The sequence below is a fragment of the Phodopus roborovskii genome, unplaced genomic scaffold, assembly GCF_943737965.1.
Source record: "Phodopus roborovskii unplaced genomic scaffold, PHOROB, whole genome shotgun sequence".
Taxonomy (NCBI): domain Eukaryota; kingdom Metazoa; phylum Chordata; class Mammalia; order Rodentia; family Cricetidae; genus Phodopus; species Phodopus roborovskii.
Window position 1 is genome coordinate 657,233 of NW_026125927.1, and position 20,005 is coordinate 677,237.

Genomic DNA, 20,005 nt, shown 5'->3' on the forward strand with positions numbered 1-20,005 from the left:
TTCGGTACCTGACCACATCTTTTCAGTTTTTTCCTACTTCATCTAAATTCATTCATACACCCTATCTTCAAAATTCATCTTCTTGTGGTTGTACCATAGCCAGGTTCTGTGTTGATGTCTGGTGGCCCATGTTGCCACCAGAGGCCCACTCTGATGCCCAGGGTCTAGGCCACAGCCTGTGACCATGTTGGTGTCTAGGGGATGTGCTGCCGCTGGGGCCATGCTCGTTGCCAGCACTGTCACCTGGGGCCATGGTGTCATCCCAGCCAGGGCTTTTGCTGAGAGCCAAGTCTGTATCCATAGCTCATCTGCAGCCAAGGTCTGTGTTGATGTCTGTGGCTCTTTATATCATCGAGGGCCATGCCAATGCCAGGGGTCTGGGCTGCCACCTTGGGCTATGGTAGTGTCCCAGGGCCATGCCAATCTGGGTGGCCTATGCTGCCACCTGGGACCATGGTGACATCTGAGCTCAGGCTGCTGCCTAGGACCATGTCTGGGTTCATGACCCTACCACAACTGGGGTCTGTATTGATGTCCATGGCCCTTGTTGCCACCAGAGACTACACGGATGCTCAGGGTCTGGGTGACAACCTGTGGCCAGGTGGTTGTTCAAGGACTATGCTGCTGCCAGGACCACACAGATTGAAGTGGCATGTGCTATCACCCAGGGCCATGGTATCCTCCTAACCAAGGCTGCTTCTGAAGGTCATATCTGGTTCCAGGGCCCTATGGCAGCCAGGTGTGAGCTGATGTACATGGCTAATGTTATCACTGAGAGCAGTGAGGATGGCCAGGGTCTGGTCAGCCACCTGAGACCACCTTGGTATCTGAGGGCCATGCTGCCACCAGGGCCATACTGATTTGGGTGACTTGTGCTGCCACTGGGACCTTGGTGACATCTGGGTCAGAGTCGCTGCCAAGAACCATGTCTGGATCAGTGGTCCTGCTGCATCTGGGATCTCTGATGATGATCTCTATGGCTGATGATATCACAGGGGGCCATAGGAACCATATGTGTGGAAATCTGAGGGCCACACTGAGCCAGCCTCTCTCATCACTGGCTCTGAGATAACCCACCCTGTCCTTTGCTGGAAAGTGCAGAAGGACAGCTGGCTCTGCCTCAGGGGAGACCTGCCCCCCTGAGGCCCCACCTCTCACCATGGAGATGCATTACCTGTGCGGCACATTAGAGCTGACTCTACTGTTGGGGACCAAGATGAGCTGACTCTGAGGGTAAGAGAGCAGGAGAGCTGACCTGGAAACCCTCCATCTGCCATGTGGTGGCATGGGTGAGAGAAAGATGCCCTCTCCTGCTCACCCATTGCCACCTGCAGTAAGAGAGAGAGAGAGAGAGAGAGAGAGAGAGAGAGAGAGAGAGAGAGAGAGAGCTGGTCCTGAGGTCATGAAAGCAGGAGAGCTAGCCCTGCACCTCACCAGCTGGAACACACAGGAAAGCAGGCCCTGCACCCTGCCTGGACAGCACACTTGAGCTGAACCTGTTGTCAGGGTGCAGGTGAGCCAGCCCTGAGTGCTGGAGAGCTCACCCTCACCCAGGTAGTGATGATGAAGGAAAGCTATCGGGCTGACCAACCCAGTTACCATCCAGACCCAGAATCAGGGCTAAGTTAGCCCACCCCAACATATACCTCATCTATGAACTTCTGGGGTATGTAAAGGGGTCAGACATGTAGAGCTAAAGTTACAGGCGCTCCATGACACAGGACAACAATGGGATATCCAAGAGGAGTCTCATTGAGAGCTCAGTATTGATAGTGTAGCAGAAGCCATAGGCCTTGCCCCGGACCAACGACTCTTTGCTATGAACACTTACACATAAAGACTTATGGACTAAAGGGTGTACTGTATGATTCACCGGACCACATTACAGCTTCCATGCTGAGAGTTTTGTTTTAAAATTTTACTTTTAAAGTTTGTTTTGTTGGGGGAGATTGCAAAGGCAGAAGCGAGGGGACAGGGAGATGAGTGGGATCAGATGCATGATAGGAAATCCACCAAGAATCAATAAAAGTTAAAAAAAAATACTGAAAGCACAAAACAGGAAAAGATTCATCTTCTACTGTTACCAGATATTTTGGGGAGTCCCATCAGAGATACCACATGTTACTGGAGAAATTGGAGTCCCCTCTTATGATTTGTAGTATCATTAATACAATAAGGATGGATTCATAAGAAAGCTCAAAAGCAATTGTATTAGAGTTTAAAGGAAAATCCCCAGGATAGGCAAGCTGTTAATCCCAGCAACTGCCTGAAGGAGGAAGATGGAGAGGAGGATGAATCATGCAGTTTGAGTTAAGCCACTTTAGAGAAAGCATCCTTAGGCTCTAGCCAGCATCAGGAAGAAAAAGAAGAGAAGGGAAAAGTTACACCTTTCTGGGCCAGGACTTGGAAAGGCAGGCAGATACAACCTCACTGCAGGGGGTAGGAATTCTGGGAAGGAAAAGTACATTTACCTCATCAAAGAGCTAATTATTTCTCATATCGTTACAGCAAAGCTTAAGGTGGACCCATCTTCCTCAGGAGCAGTCCCTTGACCTGGTGATTGATCTATTCAACTGAATTACAGCTTCAGGGAGATGGTCTCTTATCAGAGGTGAATTCTGTTCTTTACTGTAACACTACCATTTAAAATGCACCTTGTCTTCCAGACATTTGAACCTCAGCAAGTTTAAGAGTCCAGGAGACAGCATAAACACCTTTCCATAAAACAGTAATCATTTATGGTTAAATTATAAATTTCTGTGGCCTGAGAAGCTACTAGACTTCTCCCTTGTAAAATAAGAAGCAATTTAAGATTCTAGTTATGGCCCTTTCTGTTGTCACCACCTGTCACCACTGTTCCCTACTGAAAATCACAAAGAGTGAGCGTTCAGAGGTATTTGTGTTTGGTTTACAGCTGCCTCAAATTGTTTATGTAAATACAACAACAATGGCACTTTAGCTCCTAATATCAATTGGGGGTCTTTACTCTAGTTGGCAACATTATTTTTGAGGCCTCCTTCCTGTTAAAAGAAACCAAAGACAGAGATTAAAGGTATCCTTGTGGGGAGGGGGGCTTGTTAAATTGCAGCCTGCTAGATCCTCCTCTAATCCCAAGATTTCTTTTTTATTTGTAGATTTATGTATGTAAGTGCATGTTTATATGTGTACCACATGCATGACTGATGCCTGCAAAGAACTGGAGTTACAGGTGGCTGTGAGCAAACATGTAGGTGCTGGGAACTGAAACCAGGTCCTATGCAAGAGCAGCCAGCCCCACCCCAAGATTATTGATGTGTGCAAGCCTGGAAGGGGGCATCGGCCTTTGTAAGGCAATTGCTAAAGCAGGGGGTGAAGAGCACGCAGGTAGGGAACTGCTAGATGAGACCCAGGGCCATCTTTGGTCTACTGAAACAGCCTGCAAGGTAGTTGGCTTGTTCCCACATAAGGACTTGTAAAGGGTTACTTTCCTGTGACATCTGGGCAGGAGACAGTAATGGGGAGCAGAACTGAAATGCCGTATGTATTCACTTTCCGGTAGAATACATCTTTGCAAGCTGGATTGCCTCTGTGGAAAGTTTGTCCTCTTTAATAAGATTTAAAGCTATTACTATTTTTGTTCCTGGGATAAAGGTTCATTTTGTCCAGAATTGATCCAGTTGCAGACTAGGGTAATAGTGTGCAGTTCATCTGACTCCTATGGAGAAGAAACTCAGAAGGATTTGACATATCACACTAGAGAAAGGCCCTAGATGAGTCCACTCATGTGGGAGAATGAATTGCTAAAGAACTAGAGAATCTTTGTCCATATTAAAACTGATGGAAAGACATTTTAGGCCCCTTTTCCAGAAGCCCTGGAGATGAAGATTCATATACAAGTGGTTTATAAAAAGTTGGTGCTTAAAGACATTGGACCTGGAAGAGGAAGAAGACATGGGTGTGATTCAGACAAATGTCATAGCCTCAGTGACACTGCCAGGAGCTCTGGAGTATGACTTAAGACTCTGTTTGACTTGACTTCAAGCCAATAAAGCTAGGCTTTCATTCACTAGTCCCTTGCTCCTCAGTGTACCTTAAGTAGCCGTAAAGCAGTCTTCCAAAAAGATGCTCTGATTCAGATCATTAGAAAAAGCGCACAGAAGCTAATGGATAGAAGAGCAGAACTGAAAAAGAATTCTGAGGGAGCTGAGTTGGGGGGCAGCTTCCACTATTTACCTATGTTGCAATGCTAACCTCAGATGGGTGCTCTGTCTCTAGAAGGGTGAGATAAGAATGGATTTGGAGACCAGGGAGTGAGGCTGAGATCTGGAGTGTGACTGCAAAGGTACCCCGCCCTCCTTAACTAAGTGTTTTATGTCTTCTATCCCTTTCCTTTGAACTATGGAGTCACATTTAGCACTTAGCTAAGAAATGTTTCCTGCCTTGCAATACCATTGTGATATCTGCTGTTTGCCAGTAGTCTTAAATACATTATAAGTTGTGTTTGCAGGGGTGTTGAGGATATGGGGTGATGGTATACCCTGTATCACCCTCCTCTGTCCTATGCCAGCAAATTGACACATGGAGGAGGATGTAGCCACAGGTGATGGCCCAGAGCAGGAGCTCACAAAGCAGAAAAGGAAAAGCCACACAGATGACTCAGAAATAGACAGATGACAGGCCCCTCTTTCTGCACAGACAATAGAGAAAAAGGCACCTGTGAAAAGAGAAGCAGGAGGTAATGGTGGGGCTCCACTTACAGTTTAAATGTCATCCCGGATATGAGAGGTTCTTACAAGAGCTGACATCTTCAGCCTTTGGCCTTGTGAAGACCAAATTGTTATCGAAGTGGTGATGGCACAAGGCATTAGCTCTCTAAGCCAGATGAATGGGTAATGAACAATCTTTCCAGAAAAATGTAGGCTGGGAGTCATATTCAGCTTTTATATCTGACAAAACGAAAATTATAGTTGGGGTTATCATCTTTTCTTAGCAATTTATTTTGACTGTAATTTGGTATTAGATAGTGTTATATACTTAGTAACATTAGTCAGCCTTATTAAAATGGATCTGATGACACAATTTTTCCTTTTAAAAATATTTTAAGTTTTTAACTTTTTTGAAAATGTAGGCTGACTAAATAGAATGAGACATTTTTAAGAGATATTTTTCTACATGAATTTCTTTGAGCAAAGTAAAATAGTGAGCCTTAACCTTGCGAACACATCCCCCATGGAGGGATAACTGCCTTAACCTAGAGACAGGAGAGAAGCCCTAGTCCCTACTTCACATGACCTGTCAGATTTACATGACCCCAACTGGATGGCATTCCCTTTCATATGGAATTGGGGTGGGGGGATGGGACAGGAGGGTGGTTAGGGTGCATGTGAGAGGGCAGAGAGGGTAAAAGGGAGGGAGGGAGGGAGAGGGAACTGGGATCGACATGTAAAATAATAAATTAAATTAAAAAAAATGTTTGTCAGCCATAAAAATATAGTGAGCCTTAATATGCATGTAATTTAATAAATAACTCTATAAATGTTTAAATTATATTTGTTTGAACTCTGCTACTTTGTTTTATATTCATAATATGTTCATATTTGGCTAATACATTTATATTTACCATTAACATAATCACACCTAATTTTAGTGATTATCTACAAAATTATATACAGAAATATGTTTGAATACAATTTTATTTTTTCTGAACACTAAGTATAATTTCAATTTTCTAAATTACATGGGATAGTTCCTGTGAACACATGTGCCACATGGAATTAAGCACTAGAGTATGGGGGCTAGTGAAAAAGGCTTTTGTTTCTACTCATTGTTTATAGCAGCCTTTGTGAGTGCTCACATGGACTAAGGTATGAAAGTGCCAGCCCTCAGAAGAACCTCTCAAATCCTATATGACACGTAAACTGTAAGTGGGCACCAACAACTGCTTTCCCTTTTCTCTTTTCATATGTATTTATTTGTATACTTACTTTTTGAAATAGGCTCTTACTTAGTAGAGGCTCAGGTTGGCCTTGAACTTGTGGCAATCCTCCTGCCTCAGCCTCTGATGTTGTGATTACAGCATTGCTATAACTTTCACTAGCTGTAATTATATCTTTAAATAATTATGTTCATCTTAGACCATTTGGGCTACTAGAACCTACCCTGCTAATCGTATAAACAACAAAAATATCTGAGGGTTGTGGTGGCTAGAAAGTTAAGGATCCAGATGCTAGCAGCTTCAGGTCTGAGGAAAGCCCCCTTGCTCATAGATAGCATCTCCTATGTGACTTTACAAGGCAGACACGGGAAGAAGCTCTTTGGGATTTCTTTAATAAGAACACTAACCCATTCATTAGGGCTCCACCCTTGTGGCCTAACCACATCCCCAATACTACCACACTGGTGGCTAGGATTTCAATAGCTATTTTGGAAGGCCACACATGGTGTGTGTCCTTAGTGATCATCCATAATGATACCTATTTTGTTTGCTCTGGGACCTGAGCCTGAGTGTTCTTTTCATTATGTCTCATAGATATGAATAGACACATTTTTGAATTGCTTAGTGTCTTGTGATTTTCTTCTTTCCTGTGTTTTGAGGGTCCACTAATTGAGGTTCTCATGGACTGGAAGCCTTACCTGAGTAAAGTACTTAATTCTGGGAATAATTAGAAATGGGAGGTGGGGTGGGGATTCAGTGTCCATGAGTTCCAATATTCCTGTTACAATAGCCACAATTTTTCATATCAATGTTAGGAAGCTTTCTTAGTTTCTGTTCTATTGCTGTAAAGAGACACCACCACCAAGGCAACTCTTATAAAAAGAAAGTATTTAATTGGTGGCCGCTTATAGTTTCAGAGAGTTGACCCCATGGCAATCACATGGAAAGCAGACAGGCATGGTTCTGGAGCAGTAGCTGAAAGCTTTGCATCCTGATCCATAAATAGCAGGCAGAGAGATACTTGGCCTGAAACCTCAAAAACCACTCCCAATGAATAATACCATACCTCCTAATCCTTCCAAAACAGTTCTGCTAACTGGGGGCCAGATATTCAAACATATGAGCCTATATGAGGGCCATTCTCATTCAAACCACCACATTCCACTCTCTGGCCTGCATGGGCTTGTAGTCAGATCATAATGCAAAATGTATTTAGTCCAGCGTCAAAGTCCCCATAGTTTATCACAGTTTTAACAATGTTTGAAGCCTGAGGTTCAAAGTCTCTTCTGAGATTCATTCAATATCTTAACTGTAATCCCCTATAAAATCAAAATAAAAACACAGGTTATATACTTTCAACAATGACACGGGGTATTGTTACTCCAAAACATAGGGCAGGGAGCATAGTGAGGAAATACTGGACCAAAGCAAGACCGAAAACCAGCTGGGCAAACCCCATACTCTGCTCCTCCATGCCAGATGTCAAAATGCTCTTTAGATCTCCAACTCCATTCACTTTTATTGACCACAACACACTTCTTTCTCTTGGGCTGGTTCCCCTGCTGTGAGCTGTGAGCTGTGAGCTGTGAGCTGTGAGCTGTGAGCTGTGAGCTGTGAGCTGTGAGCTGTGAGCTGTGAGCTGTGAGCAGCTCTGCTTGGAGGTATACCATGACTCTGGCATCTCTAACATCTTGAGGACTCCAGGAGAGTCCAGACTTCAACTTCACAGCTTCTCACAATGGCCTCTCTGGGTTTCTGTGCAGGGTTACCCCTGACACACTCCTGGCCTCAGCTGCTTTTACTAAACTTGGAGAACTATTTTATAACCCCATTCTTGTACTTTTTGACTCTAAAACCGAAGAACCATGTGCCCAAAACTGCCAAGTTCTTCTGCAAGCAGGGGTTGAAACCTGGTCCCTCTTCAATTTACATTTGCATAAGATTTCCATTTTTGTTTAGGCCTAGGAGATCTCTTTTCATTTTTACTTTAAAATTTCTATTCATTTTACATACCAACTACAGTTCTCTCTCCCCAACTCCCATCCCTCCCCAACCCCCACCTCCATCCTCTCCTTAGAAAGAACAAGGCCTCCCATGGGGAGTCAACAAAGTCTGGCACATCAAGTTAAGGCAGAACCAAGCCCCTCCCCCTGCAACAAGGTTGAGCAAGGCATCCCACCACAAGGAATGGGATCCAAAAAGCCAGGTCAAGCACCAGGGATAGCTCCTGGTCGCAATGCCAAGTGCCCCACAAACAGACCAAGCCACGCAACTGCCACTCACATGCAGAGAGCCTAGTTGAAGGCTCCCAAGCTATAGGTCCAGAGTCTATGAGCTCCTACAAAATCAGGTCAGTTGTCTCTGTGGGTTTCCCCATCATGCTCTGGACCACCTTGCTCATAGGACATTTCTTTCCTTTCTTTAATTGTACTCTCTGAGCTCTGCCTGGTTCTTGGCTGTGGATCTCTGCATCTGCTTCCCTCAATCTGATTACAGGGGAAGCCTAGTTTAGGCACCCTCTCCTCTATTGCTAAGAGTCTTAGCAGGGGTCATCCTTGTGGATTCCTTGGAATTTCCCTAGCACCAGGTTTCTCCCCAACCCCACAACAGCTCCCTCAAAGATGTCTCCTTTGCTCTCCCTCTCCATCCCTCCCCCAACTCCACCATCCTGTTCCCTCATGTTCTCAACCCCTATTCCTCCTCTCTTCTTCTACTCCCCGGCATCCAAGTCTACCCAGAGATCTCAAAATCTATTAGGACTTTTCATTTCATAGGTTCTAGTATTGGTTGGGCGGGGTCTTATCCTGAGGTCACCAGACCTTTTATTCCATTCAGCATCAGGTCTTTCTTTTAGCTTCTTATCTGTTTGAGCACAGGATTTGGACCCAACATTTCATTTCTTGGTTGTGTTTTCCTTCTTAAAGTGTAGATTTTGTGTTTTTCTTTGCCCTCTTTACTCCTTTTCACTGTTGATCATAAATAACCATATGACTAGGCTGCCTTGAAATCTCTGCCAAAATTCTTCAATTTAGCCTTCAACAGACTTTTAGGACAAAGGCAAAGAACAGCAACATTCTTTGCCAAAATGTCACAAAAATGGTTACTAGGCCAGACAATATTCTTCTCTTCTGAAACCTCTTGAGCTGGGATCCTACAGTACACAGCTCCCTCAGCACTCATACTCTCCATGCTTCTACTAGGATGCCATTAAGCCCTACTAAAAGTATTCAACTGGCTTTCTAGTCCAAAGTCTTCCGTGTTCCTCCAGCAAACAGCATGGTCAGACTTATTAGAGTAATATCCTAGTGCCTGGTACCAACTTCTGTCTTAGTCACTGTTCTGTTTCTGTGAAGAGACACCATACCAAAGGTAACTCTTATAAGAGAAAGCATTTTATTGGGGGCTTGTTTACAGCTTTAGAGTACTAGTCCATGATCATCATGGCAGGAAGCATGGAGGCAGGGATGAGGTTGAGAGCTTACATCCTCATCTGCAGATAGGCAGGCAGGCAGAGAGAATAAGCCTGGCATGGCTTTGAAATCTCAAAGTCAAACCCGCATAACACAATCCTCCAACAAGTCTATACCTCTGAATCCTTCACAAACAGGTCTACTAGCTGGGAACCAAGCATTCAAACATATGAGCCTAAGAGGTCCATCTTACTTAAAATACCACAAAAGGTTAAAAGCTTCTATGTGTCATTTTTATTTTAAAGAGAAAGACAAAGTTTATCTTCTGGGGAAACCATCACACCAAGATGCATCTATTTTCAGTAGGGTTGTTTACATGCATGCATATTCAAGGCCATTGTTGATTGGATGGATGAGGCAATCATCTGCCCATTTCCCTCTCAGAGTCTTGCTTTTTGTGACCTTTTGTACTGGTTTCTTTTCCAGCATCTCTGCCAACTCCTCACTGCCCTCAAGTCACAGGTTACACTCTGCCTATCTTCTCTGTATGTGTACCAAAGGCAGGGATGATTTCACAGTGAAAACTAAAACTTTATAAACTGAGACTTAGATATGAACAGAGGTGATCTGTTTTTTTCCACTTAACTCTAGAGTGACAGTGGCTACCAGTCATTAGTGCTTACCATACTGCCTGCTTACATGACTTAGTTCTGAGTCTGCTGCAGTCTGCCTTTTTTTCAGAAGAGGAAATAGACTCAGAGAAGTTGTAAAGTTCAGCAAAGTCACACAATGAGAGGGAATCCAGGAATGGGAAACAGGTCTGTCAGCTCCCAGAGTCTGAGTTCCTGTCAAAACAGTCTTTTCATGTTTGTTTTGTATTCTTCAAAGGCATTGTCCCTCTTACAGATTAATTTCTAACCTTTGTGACCCTGGAAATGGGGCATTTTATAACATCAAGTTAAAGTGGATGATACTAGGCATTCTGGAAAGGCTGAGTCATATCCCCTTTCCTTCAGTTTCAATAAAATCAGATAACTATATAGCCTTCTCTTACTAGATAAGTATAGACTTCTGCAAGTGTAGATCCAATGATCTGTGGGTGGCAGGATACAGGTCTCTTCCATCTCTCAACTCCATTCATTACATAAACTGGATATTTATTTGTCAGTTGCTGTGGTCTGAATGTTTTGCTCCCTCCAAAATTCATAGGTTAAAACCTACTCCTGGGATGATGGTATTAAGAGATGGGACTTTGGGGAGGTGGTTAGCTCGTGAGGACCTCATACCTAAGAACAGAATTATTGCCCCTTGAAAAAGAGGATCTTGTTTGCCCCTTCCACCTTGGGAAGGCACAGCTAAACTAAATAGCCTCCAGAACTTTAAGAAATTGTTTATAAAAGCCCATCGAAGACTTTTTTTTTTTTTTTTTTTTTTTTTTGGTCAGAGTAATCTGAATGGATTAAGATACCAGTGCTGCTATAACAAATTACCACAAATGTAGTGACATAAACCAAAACAAATTGATTATTTTCAGTTATGGAGATTAGAGTCTGAAATATATCTTACTAATGAAAACACAAAGGTGTTGATGAGGCTGCATTCTGTCTGGATGTGCTAGAAGAGAAGCTGTCCTTTTCAGCATTTAGAGGCCATCGGCACTCCTTGACCCACAGCCCTGCCTCCCATTCTCAAAGCCAGCAGCATAGCCTCTTCAAATATCTTTTTTCCCTCTCTTCTACCTGCCTCTTTTTAAAATACAGACCCCTGTGAGTCCATTGAATCAACACAGAAAATCAGGGAAGAACATGCCTGTGCTGGACAGTTTTGTGTAAACTTAATACAAGCTAGAATAATTTTGGAAGAGGGAACCTCAGTTGAGAAAATGCCTGGACCAGAATGGCTGGCGGTGCATTTTTGATTGATGATTGATGTGTGAGGGTCCAGCTTACGGTGGGTAGTGCCACCCCTGGGCTGGTGGTCCTGAGTTGTGCAAGAAAACAGTGCTGAGTAAGCCAAAAAGGAGCAAACCAGTAAGCAGCATTCCTCCATGTCCTCGACATCAGCTCCTGCCTCCAGGTTCCTGCTTCAACCTCCCTCAGCATTAGGTTGTGACCTGCGAGTTGTAAACTGAAATAAACCCTTTCTTTCTCAAGTTGCTTTGGCCATGTTGTTTTTATCACAGCACTAGAAGCCTAACTAAGACAATCCTCATTTCAAGCCTCATACTTACTCTTGGCTAAGAAGTCTTTTTCCCATTGGAAGGTGTTCTGGATAGTTTTATGCTAACTTGATACAAACTAAAGTCATCTGAGAGACTAACTTGATACAAACTAAAGTCATCTGAGAGGAGGGAACCTCAATTAAGAGAATGCCTCCATAAGGTCAGGCTGTAGGCAAACCTGTAAGTCATTTTCTTACTTAGTGATTGATAGGGTATGGTACTGCCTATTGTGGATAGTGTCATCCCTGGACTGGTGGTCTTGGGTTGCTTAAGAAAGCAGACTTAGCAAGTTATGAGGAGTAAGTCAGTAAGCAGCACTCCTCCATGGTTTCTGCATCAGCACCTGACTCCAGATTCCTGCCCTGCTTTATTTAGTTCCTGTCCTGACTTCCTTCAGTGATAAACAGTGATTTGGAAGTGTAAGTCACATAAACCCTTTCCTCCACAGTCTTCTTTTGGTCATGGTATTTCTTTCTTTCCTTTTTAAAAAATACTTATTTTTTGTTGTTGTTGTTGTTTTTAATACATCTCAACCAGTTTGCCCTCCCTCCATTCCTCCCAGCCCCAGTACCTCCGCAACCCCCACCACTCCCATTTCCCCTAAATCAATTCTTCCACTTTCCCCTCAGAAAAGAGCAGGTCTTCCAGGGATATCACTGGTCATGGTATTTCATCACAGAAATAGTAGCCTTAACTAAGGCAGAAGTTTATATATTCACAGATTTTGAGGATTAGGAGGTTGATGCCTTTGAGGGTCATGATTCTTTTTCTCATAGGATTTTGCTCATATGGAAGTCATTGTGCTATGCTCTGGATAACTAGTAGGGAACAAATAATAGCAGCACTTTTTCCGAGGGAAGTCTAATAGATGTCATTGTGCTCTAACCACTCACAATCTTGGCCTCATATGTGACAACCCAAGAAGCCAACTTAAGTTATCAACTTCATGTCAAACTTCATTCTGTTCTTGCTTTCAACTTTGATAATCAGTTTCCAAGTCCTGTTCAATCAGCCTGGGGAACGATTCCTTAACATTACATCTAATTCTGACCTCATCACTTGCCACTAGATATTGTAATCACTTCCTAGCCTGTTTCCTGCCACAGATCTCACTCCAATTCAATCCATTGCCTTCTCAGTTTCTAGAGTTTGCATGATGAAGAAATGTTACTTTCCCTGTTCATTAGTTCTTATGTTAGGGCAGAGTGTGCCAAAGTTCTCACTCTATACACATTATTCAATTGTGGGTGTTGCAGAATATTTGTACACTGTGTGAAGATGTGTTGCTGTGATTGGTATAATAAAGGCCTGAATGGCCAATAACTAGGCAGGAAGGACTTACCAGAATAGAGCAGACTCTGGGAAGAGGAAAGGTAGAGACACCGGGAGACCCAGAACAAACAACTTCCAAAACTATAGAAATGACAGAAACAGCTGGATGTCTGGACAGCCACCCAAGTTTCCTCTGCAACATTGGGACATCCATCTTTCTCCCACCTCAAAAGATACTAACTAATGCCCTCAGGGCTTAGAGCAATGCTCTTACAACTGGTTCGGGCATTTTCATGACCATGATGCAAAAGAAGTTATTACAAAGGACTCAAAATTCTAAAGATAATCTAAAGCATTATTATGAACATGGAAAGTGTTATTCACTGTAACTTGAAGTGTAGGTCCAACGTTGCACTTTATGTAGATGAGCTTCTTCTTTTTGGGCCAGCAGTATACAAAAAGAAAAGACACGGAGACTTATTAATTATGAAAGCTAGGCCTTAGCTTTGGCTTGTTTCTAACTAGCTCTTATAACTTCAATTAACCTGTAAAATTTTAAAAACAATTTAACTTCTTTATGTGTATTGGTGTAAAGGTGTCTGATCCCCCATAACTGGAGTTACAGACATTTATGAACTGCCATGTGGGTGCTGGAATTAAACCAGGGTCCTCTGGAAGAGCAACCAGTGCTCTTAACCACTCAGCCACCCCTCTGACCCCTTAATCTGTATTTTTAAATCTACATCCTTCCATGCACTAGTTACCTCATCTCCATTATGCTCATTCTGGTTGTTCCATGTCTGGATGGCAACTCAAACAGAAAAGTGTGTCTACATGTGGGTCTCTGTCTTAATTCCCATCTACTTCAAGAATAAGCCTCTCTGATGAGGACTGAGTATAACAATATGTTGTTAGGAGTCATTTTATTGATGTGTTTCTTTAGCAAAATAATAGTAGTAGGCTTTCCTTTAAGCCTATGACCTATCTAGTCTCAGGCTCTTAGCTTCATTAACAGTGTCAAGTATGGTTTCTATCTCACAGAACAGGCTTTTACTGTTAGCTGTCCCTCATATTTCCTCCTTACCCTGCCTTTCCATCCTTCTCTCCATTTACTCCTCATATTCTAGTTTCCTCTTTATCTTTCTATAATACTATATTCTATTTGTTCTTCCTTGGAAGATCCCACCCTTCCCCATGGTCCTTTACTAGCTACCTAACCTCTGTGGTTATTTGTATTGTTTCTAGCTTTGTCCATTTACCTGAAAATTTCATAATTTCATTTTTCTTAACAGCTGAATATTCCATTTTGTAAATGTCCCACATTTTATTTATCCATTCATCATTTTATAGAAGCCTGGGCTGTTTCCAATTTCTGGCTATTATGAACAGAGGCTTATGAACATGGAACAGCACATATTTCTATAAAAGGATACAAAGCCCTTTGTGTATTTGCCCAGAGTGGTATAGCTGGAAATTGTGGTAAATCAATTTTTGCCTTTTGTTGTTATTTTGTTATTGTTATTTGAGACAAGGTTCCTCTGTGTCATAGTCCTGGCTGTCTTTGTACTCACTTTGTAGTTGGCCTCAAACCCATAGAGATCTGCCTGTTTCTGCCTCAAACTCGCCTCTGTAAGGACTCAAACTCACAGAGATCCACCTGCTTCTGCCTCCCCAGTGTTGGGATTAAAGATGTGTACCACCATGCCTGGCAACAATTTTCAGTTTCCCTAGAACCTCCACATTGACTTCCATAGTGGCTGTACCAGTTTGAACTCCTGCAGCAACGAATAAGTGTCCCCTCTCTCTGCTTCCTTGCGAGCATGTGCTGTCATTTGCTTTATTGATTTTGGCCATTCTGACTGGGGTGAAGTGCAATCATAACGTAGTATTAATTTATATTTCCCTGATGGTAAAGGATGTTGAGCACTTTAAAAATGTTTCCTATGTATTTGCACTCCTTCCTTTTAGAATTTTCTGTTCAGATTGGCAGCCCATTTAAAGTGAAGTATTTATTTTCTTAATGTTTTATATTTGAAGGTTTTTAAAATTTTTCGGTATATTGTAGGCACTAATATTCTGTGGAATGAATAGCAAGGTAGATTTTTGGCCATAAAAATATCTAGTTATTTTTTTAAATTATTTTTAAAGGTTTCAAAAAATCTTAATAAAAGAGATTTTTAATCCAATGGAATAGAATATAGCCAGTGGGAGTGGGAGTTGATATTGTATTTATGTATGAATTACCCAAGACCGTATAATTTTTGGAAAATGTTTATTTTAAGGACATCTAGGTTTTAGGAGTCTCAGGAACTTATCTTGGATTCTTGTCATTCCATGTCTTAGTGTGAATATGTGTCATTGCTGTATGTAAATTGAAGCATTAGAGAAGCTTTTAAACACCGATCCACTGGCAACAACAGGACTAGAAAGGGATTAGAAAACAAAAGCTTATAAGTAGTCAAAGAATCATATCACTCCAAATCCTTCATCAAAAGAAAGAAAAACTGAGACGCATAAAGAAACACAAAACAAATGGTTGCGACTAGGAACACCATGTTACATGACCAACTCTGCAAAAACCGCGGGAGCCAACAGAACAGAATGAAGCTTGCAATGTTCGCATTAAATATATCCCTGTTGTTGTAAGGGCTACCAAAGCAAAATTCCTTGGGTGAGCTGAAATTGTGATGAGCACCAGAAAAAAATGTGAGAGGAAACGCCAGACATGGTTCAATTACTTTTTCTTTTAAGACTGCATCTTAGTGTGGAGCCCCGATTGCACTGGATAGAAGAAACTGTGCAGACCAGGGTGGCCTTGAACTTGTTGAGACCCACCCGCCTCTGCCTTCTCCAGTGCTGGGCTTAAAGGCATGCGCCACCAGCGCCTGCCTCTCACTGGGCCTGAAATGTCATTCTTGAAGTTTCTTTCAAGACATCACACCTGTCCGTGGCTGTTACCGGCAGTTGTGTTCCTGTCAAAATTGACATCTACTGACGTCTTAAGCAAAAAGGCTTCGTGTTTGCTGCTTTGCTTACACTTTGGTACCGTATGTATAGTTTTTATCGTTACATGGAAGGCATGGTCCCTTCCCCATAGCCTTCCACTCTCCAGCGGAAGTGTAGCTCTCCGGGCCCCCCACCCATGAACAGCACACACGCGGACCGGAAGGAAGTGTGACCCTGGCATGTGACTGTGCTTCGTCCGCCATTTGAGGTTCGGACCTGAGGCGTGCCGGAGTGGCGCTCGGCCGTTGGTCGTCCTCAACAGCTCCTGTTCGCTTCCACAGCGGAGGACTCAGGGCAGGCAGTGTCAGGAACAGCGACAGGTACCGAATTTTCAGAAACTCTTAAGAAATTAGCATCCTTTTCAGTTTTTTGGCTATTTTTGGCTTTTAATCCCCTGAGGTAGGGTGCTTCCCGTGTCTACTGGACAGCGGCCATGAACTAAGGCTCTCCGGCCTAGGCCTCTAGATTGGTCACCTCAGCCGTGTGGACGCCGCGTGACGCTCACAGGCTCACGACGTGGCCTGAGGTGGGGAGAGGGGTTTTTTGGGGCCCACATTAAATTAGAGATGTAACGGAGTCGCAAACTGACAGGAATACGACTGAGGGCCATTTTCCACGCCTCTTTGCTGACGTGGTGTGTGTTTTTTTAAGGGCCCTGACTTGCCGTTATGATGGAACGAAATTTGGAGGAAGCTTTGGAGCAGACAGATGATAATATCGAGACTGTCGAGCTGCAGCCCCCTCCAGCGACACCCGCATCTAGTGGGGAAAAATCTCTTCAGGAAAAACTGTATGAAATTTATATGGAGGAATGTGAGAAAGAGCCTGAAGTAGAGGGCCTTCGAAGCAATGTCAACTTGCTAAAGAAGCTTATGAAGAGAGAGGCGTTGCCATGTTTAGTGGTCAACCTGTACGCAGAAAATCAGGGCTACTCTCTCCTGCTCAAGGACAAAGATGGAGTCCTTATAGAGCCATTTCCTGTGCCTTATGTAGGACAGAATCTGCTCAAATACTTGGATGCTGAAGAGTTACCCTCTTTTCTGATCGATGCCCTGGAAAAGTCCCCTGTGAATGTGTTTCACTGTGGGTGTGTCATAGCAGAAATCCGAGACTACAGGCAGTGCAGTACCAGCTGCCCTCCTGGGCAGCCTGGTTCAGAGCCTGCTGAGTCTGCTGTGTCCTCTACTGTGTCCTCTACTGCCTACCAAATGCGTCATGTTCTCTTACGTCCGACGATGCAGACTCTAGTGAGTGATGTAGAGTCCATTACAAGTGACAACCGTCAGTGGACCCAGGAAGAAAAACTTGAGCTCGAGAGCCAAATGATCTTGGCTACAGCAGAGCCACTGTGTCTGGATCCCTCTGTTGCTGTTACCTCCACTGGCAACAAACTGCTGTTTAATGAGCAGAAGATGAATGCTGACCCCATGAGGGAATGCTTCAAGAGGAATGACTGGCCCTGTATAGAACTGGAGGAAGAAAAGTCTGTATGTACAACTCCTCCTGATGTTACAACAATGATTGCTTGTAGAAAACGAGCAGAAATAAAACAAGGTGACCCATATGATCTGAAGATTGCTGAAGCAGGAAAGTGTGTAGACACGTGGAAGCAGAGACCCTGTGAACTGGTGGCCCCCTCACAGGTAGACGTGCAGAAATATGCTAAAGGGAAGCGATCTGTGCCCTATGATGACTCAGCATCAACAGCCTGGCCAGATCCTGAGGTAAAATATGGTTATGTATGTGATTGTGAAGAGGTCAGTCAGCCATGGATAACAAAGCCAAATGTGACGCAGTCCCTTAGTGACCCATTTTTGTCTTCTGAAATAGAACCATCACTAGAGGGCCCATGTGATAGCCAGCTGTGTCTTCCTCAAGTTGCCCCAAGTGCTTGTTCACTTGGTTCTATAGCTGGGGAAAAGATTGAGTCTGGGAAGGCAATGGGTGTGTGCCAAGGGTCTGTCCCAAGCCAGGCTGAGTGTCTAGGCAAAAAGCTTCAGGGATCTACTAGCTTCATCTGTCCTGTCCAGCCCTCCCCAGCGAGGAATGCTAAATCCCATTCAGTAACATCTCCAGCCTCAGAAATGAGAGTTAAGACCCCAGCTCCACTGTTTACACTGCCCTCCACCTCAGGACAGAGCTCTTCAGCAATCAGTCCTCCCTCAATACTAGTCAGAGGTAGGAAGCTTTTGAGACTTTCTCCCACTTCCAAATCAGCCAGCCTGGCTCAGCAAACCTTCTGGGGAATGAGTGGTGCTAACACCCTTCCTCCAGGTGTCCAGCCCTCTGCCAGCTCATCAGAGAGCCGTCCAGCCACCCATGACACCAGCAGTGGCATTGGCCAAAACGTCCTCAATGTTTTTGGCCTAGCACAGGGAGCCCCTGCCTTGAAGAGTATTCTGACCCAGGTGCAGAGCTTCCCCACTAGTGCCCCGGCATCTAAAGAAACCTCTTCCAGAGGCTTTCTGCCTCCTACAGGTCAGATGCCCAGTACCCAGACCAGAGCACCACAGCGCTCTGTGCAGACATCTGTGAAAGTAATTGTAAAAAATACTTCAGGCCCTGTAACTGTCAGGCTTTCACCTGGCTCTGTCATTTTGCACCCAGAGTCACAATCACAGCGGCCACAGCCATTCTTGCAGCCACAGCTGCCACAGCAGCAGCCACAGCAGCAGCCACAGCCACAGCAGCAGCCACAGCCACAGCCACAGCCACGGCTGTATCCACAGCTACGGCTGTATCCACAGCCACGGCTGTATGCCCAGCCACGGCTGTATGCCCAGCCACGGCTGTATGCACAGCCACGGCTGTATCCACAGCCAGAGCTGCAGCGGCCCCAGCAGCCAGAGTCTTTGTATGTGTTAATTTCAAAACAGCATCAGCCACCTAGGGCTCCTATCCCTCCACAGCCAATGCCACCACCTTACCAGTACAACCAGAGGGCTAGCTTTCAGCAATGGGTAGTGCCAACTCAGCAAACTGGTCTCTTTAACATTGCTGAGGCCAGGAGAGTTCACCAGTCCCAGGCAACTGTAGTGTGTCAGGTAGGCTCTACCCAGAGTCCTGCGCAGACCCTTCCTTCACAGAGCATGCAGAACCCTGCAGCCGGGGTAGAACAGCTGCAGGCTCAGGGCCAGAATGTTCAGGTGAGAGTTGTGCCACGTATAGTGGCTGTGTCCAGAGCAGTCAGTCAGCAGAGTCATCAGGGAAACACAGGTGACCAGCCCACAGATACAGGGAAGGGAGGTCCACCAACCACCCCAAAGTCTTAGTCTCCCTCTCTCAAAAAATGCACCAGCATTGAGCTAAATCAATTCTGTTTTTATTTTGATTTTGGTGTTTTTAATGTACTGATGTTTTACAGTTTAAAAACAAAAAAGCTCAATACTAGAATTTTACATAGAACACAAGAATGAATTTTTTTTAAACTGGTGCTATTTTACTTGTTATTCTTTTTGTTGTTGATAGAGACATGTTTATTGTAGTGTCCTGATGCACATCTACATCTAAAATAGGTTAGTTTTAGAGTCTTACAGATTGTCATTTCATTATTAAAATAGCAAAAATATACTTTCATAACAGCGATAACTTAGAGATTGATTTATAAATGGTGATTAAAAGCACATTTTATAAGTTTTAACAAAAAATTATTTTTTGGAAGGAGTAATGTATTATCCTCAATGACTTTTTTTTTTCTTTTTTCCCACCTGAGACAGGATTTCTCTGTGTAGCTTTAGCTGCTCTAGAACTCAATCTGTAGACCACGCCGGTCTCAAACTCATGGAAATCTTCCTGCCTCTGCCTCTGCCTTCGGAGGGCTGGGATTTAAGGTGTGTACAGCCACCACTCAGCCTGTTTTCACAGTTTTCAGGACATGGCTCAGTATTAGTAAGTACAATCCCAATGCCCTGCAACATAGTTCTAGAACGTCTTAATTTTTTCAGGATTGAAACTCTGTACCTGTTAACCATCAAAATCCCTCATTTCCTGTCCCTGACCCCTGTAGCAACCCATCTGCTTATGTTTCCAGGAGTCTGATAGCTCACAGGACCTCACATGCAAGGAAACACAAGGTGCCTATGCCTATTATATCAGGCTGCCTTTTTCACTTGGCACGATGTCCCCAAGGTGCGTGCATGTTGTGCCTTGTGACAGAAGGCCGAAGGCCAGTGCTTTGTAAAG

At 43.9% G+C, this 20,005-nt stretch overlaps 1 protein-coding gene across 1 annotated transcript; it reads left to right on the forward strand.

Moving 5' to 3' along the window:
• Positions 1-16,494: 16,494 nt before the first annotated feature.
• On the forward strand, positions 16,495-19,095 carry LOC127217993 (transcription factor SPT20 homolog). Its single transcript, XM_051178998.1, has one exon. The coding sequence runs from the start codon at positions 16,495-16,497 to the stop codon at positions 19,093-19,095; it is 2,601 nt and encodes an 866-aa protein (XP_051034955.1).
• Positions 19,096-20,005: the final 910 nt, after the last annotated feature.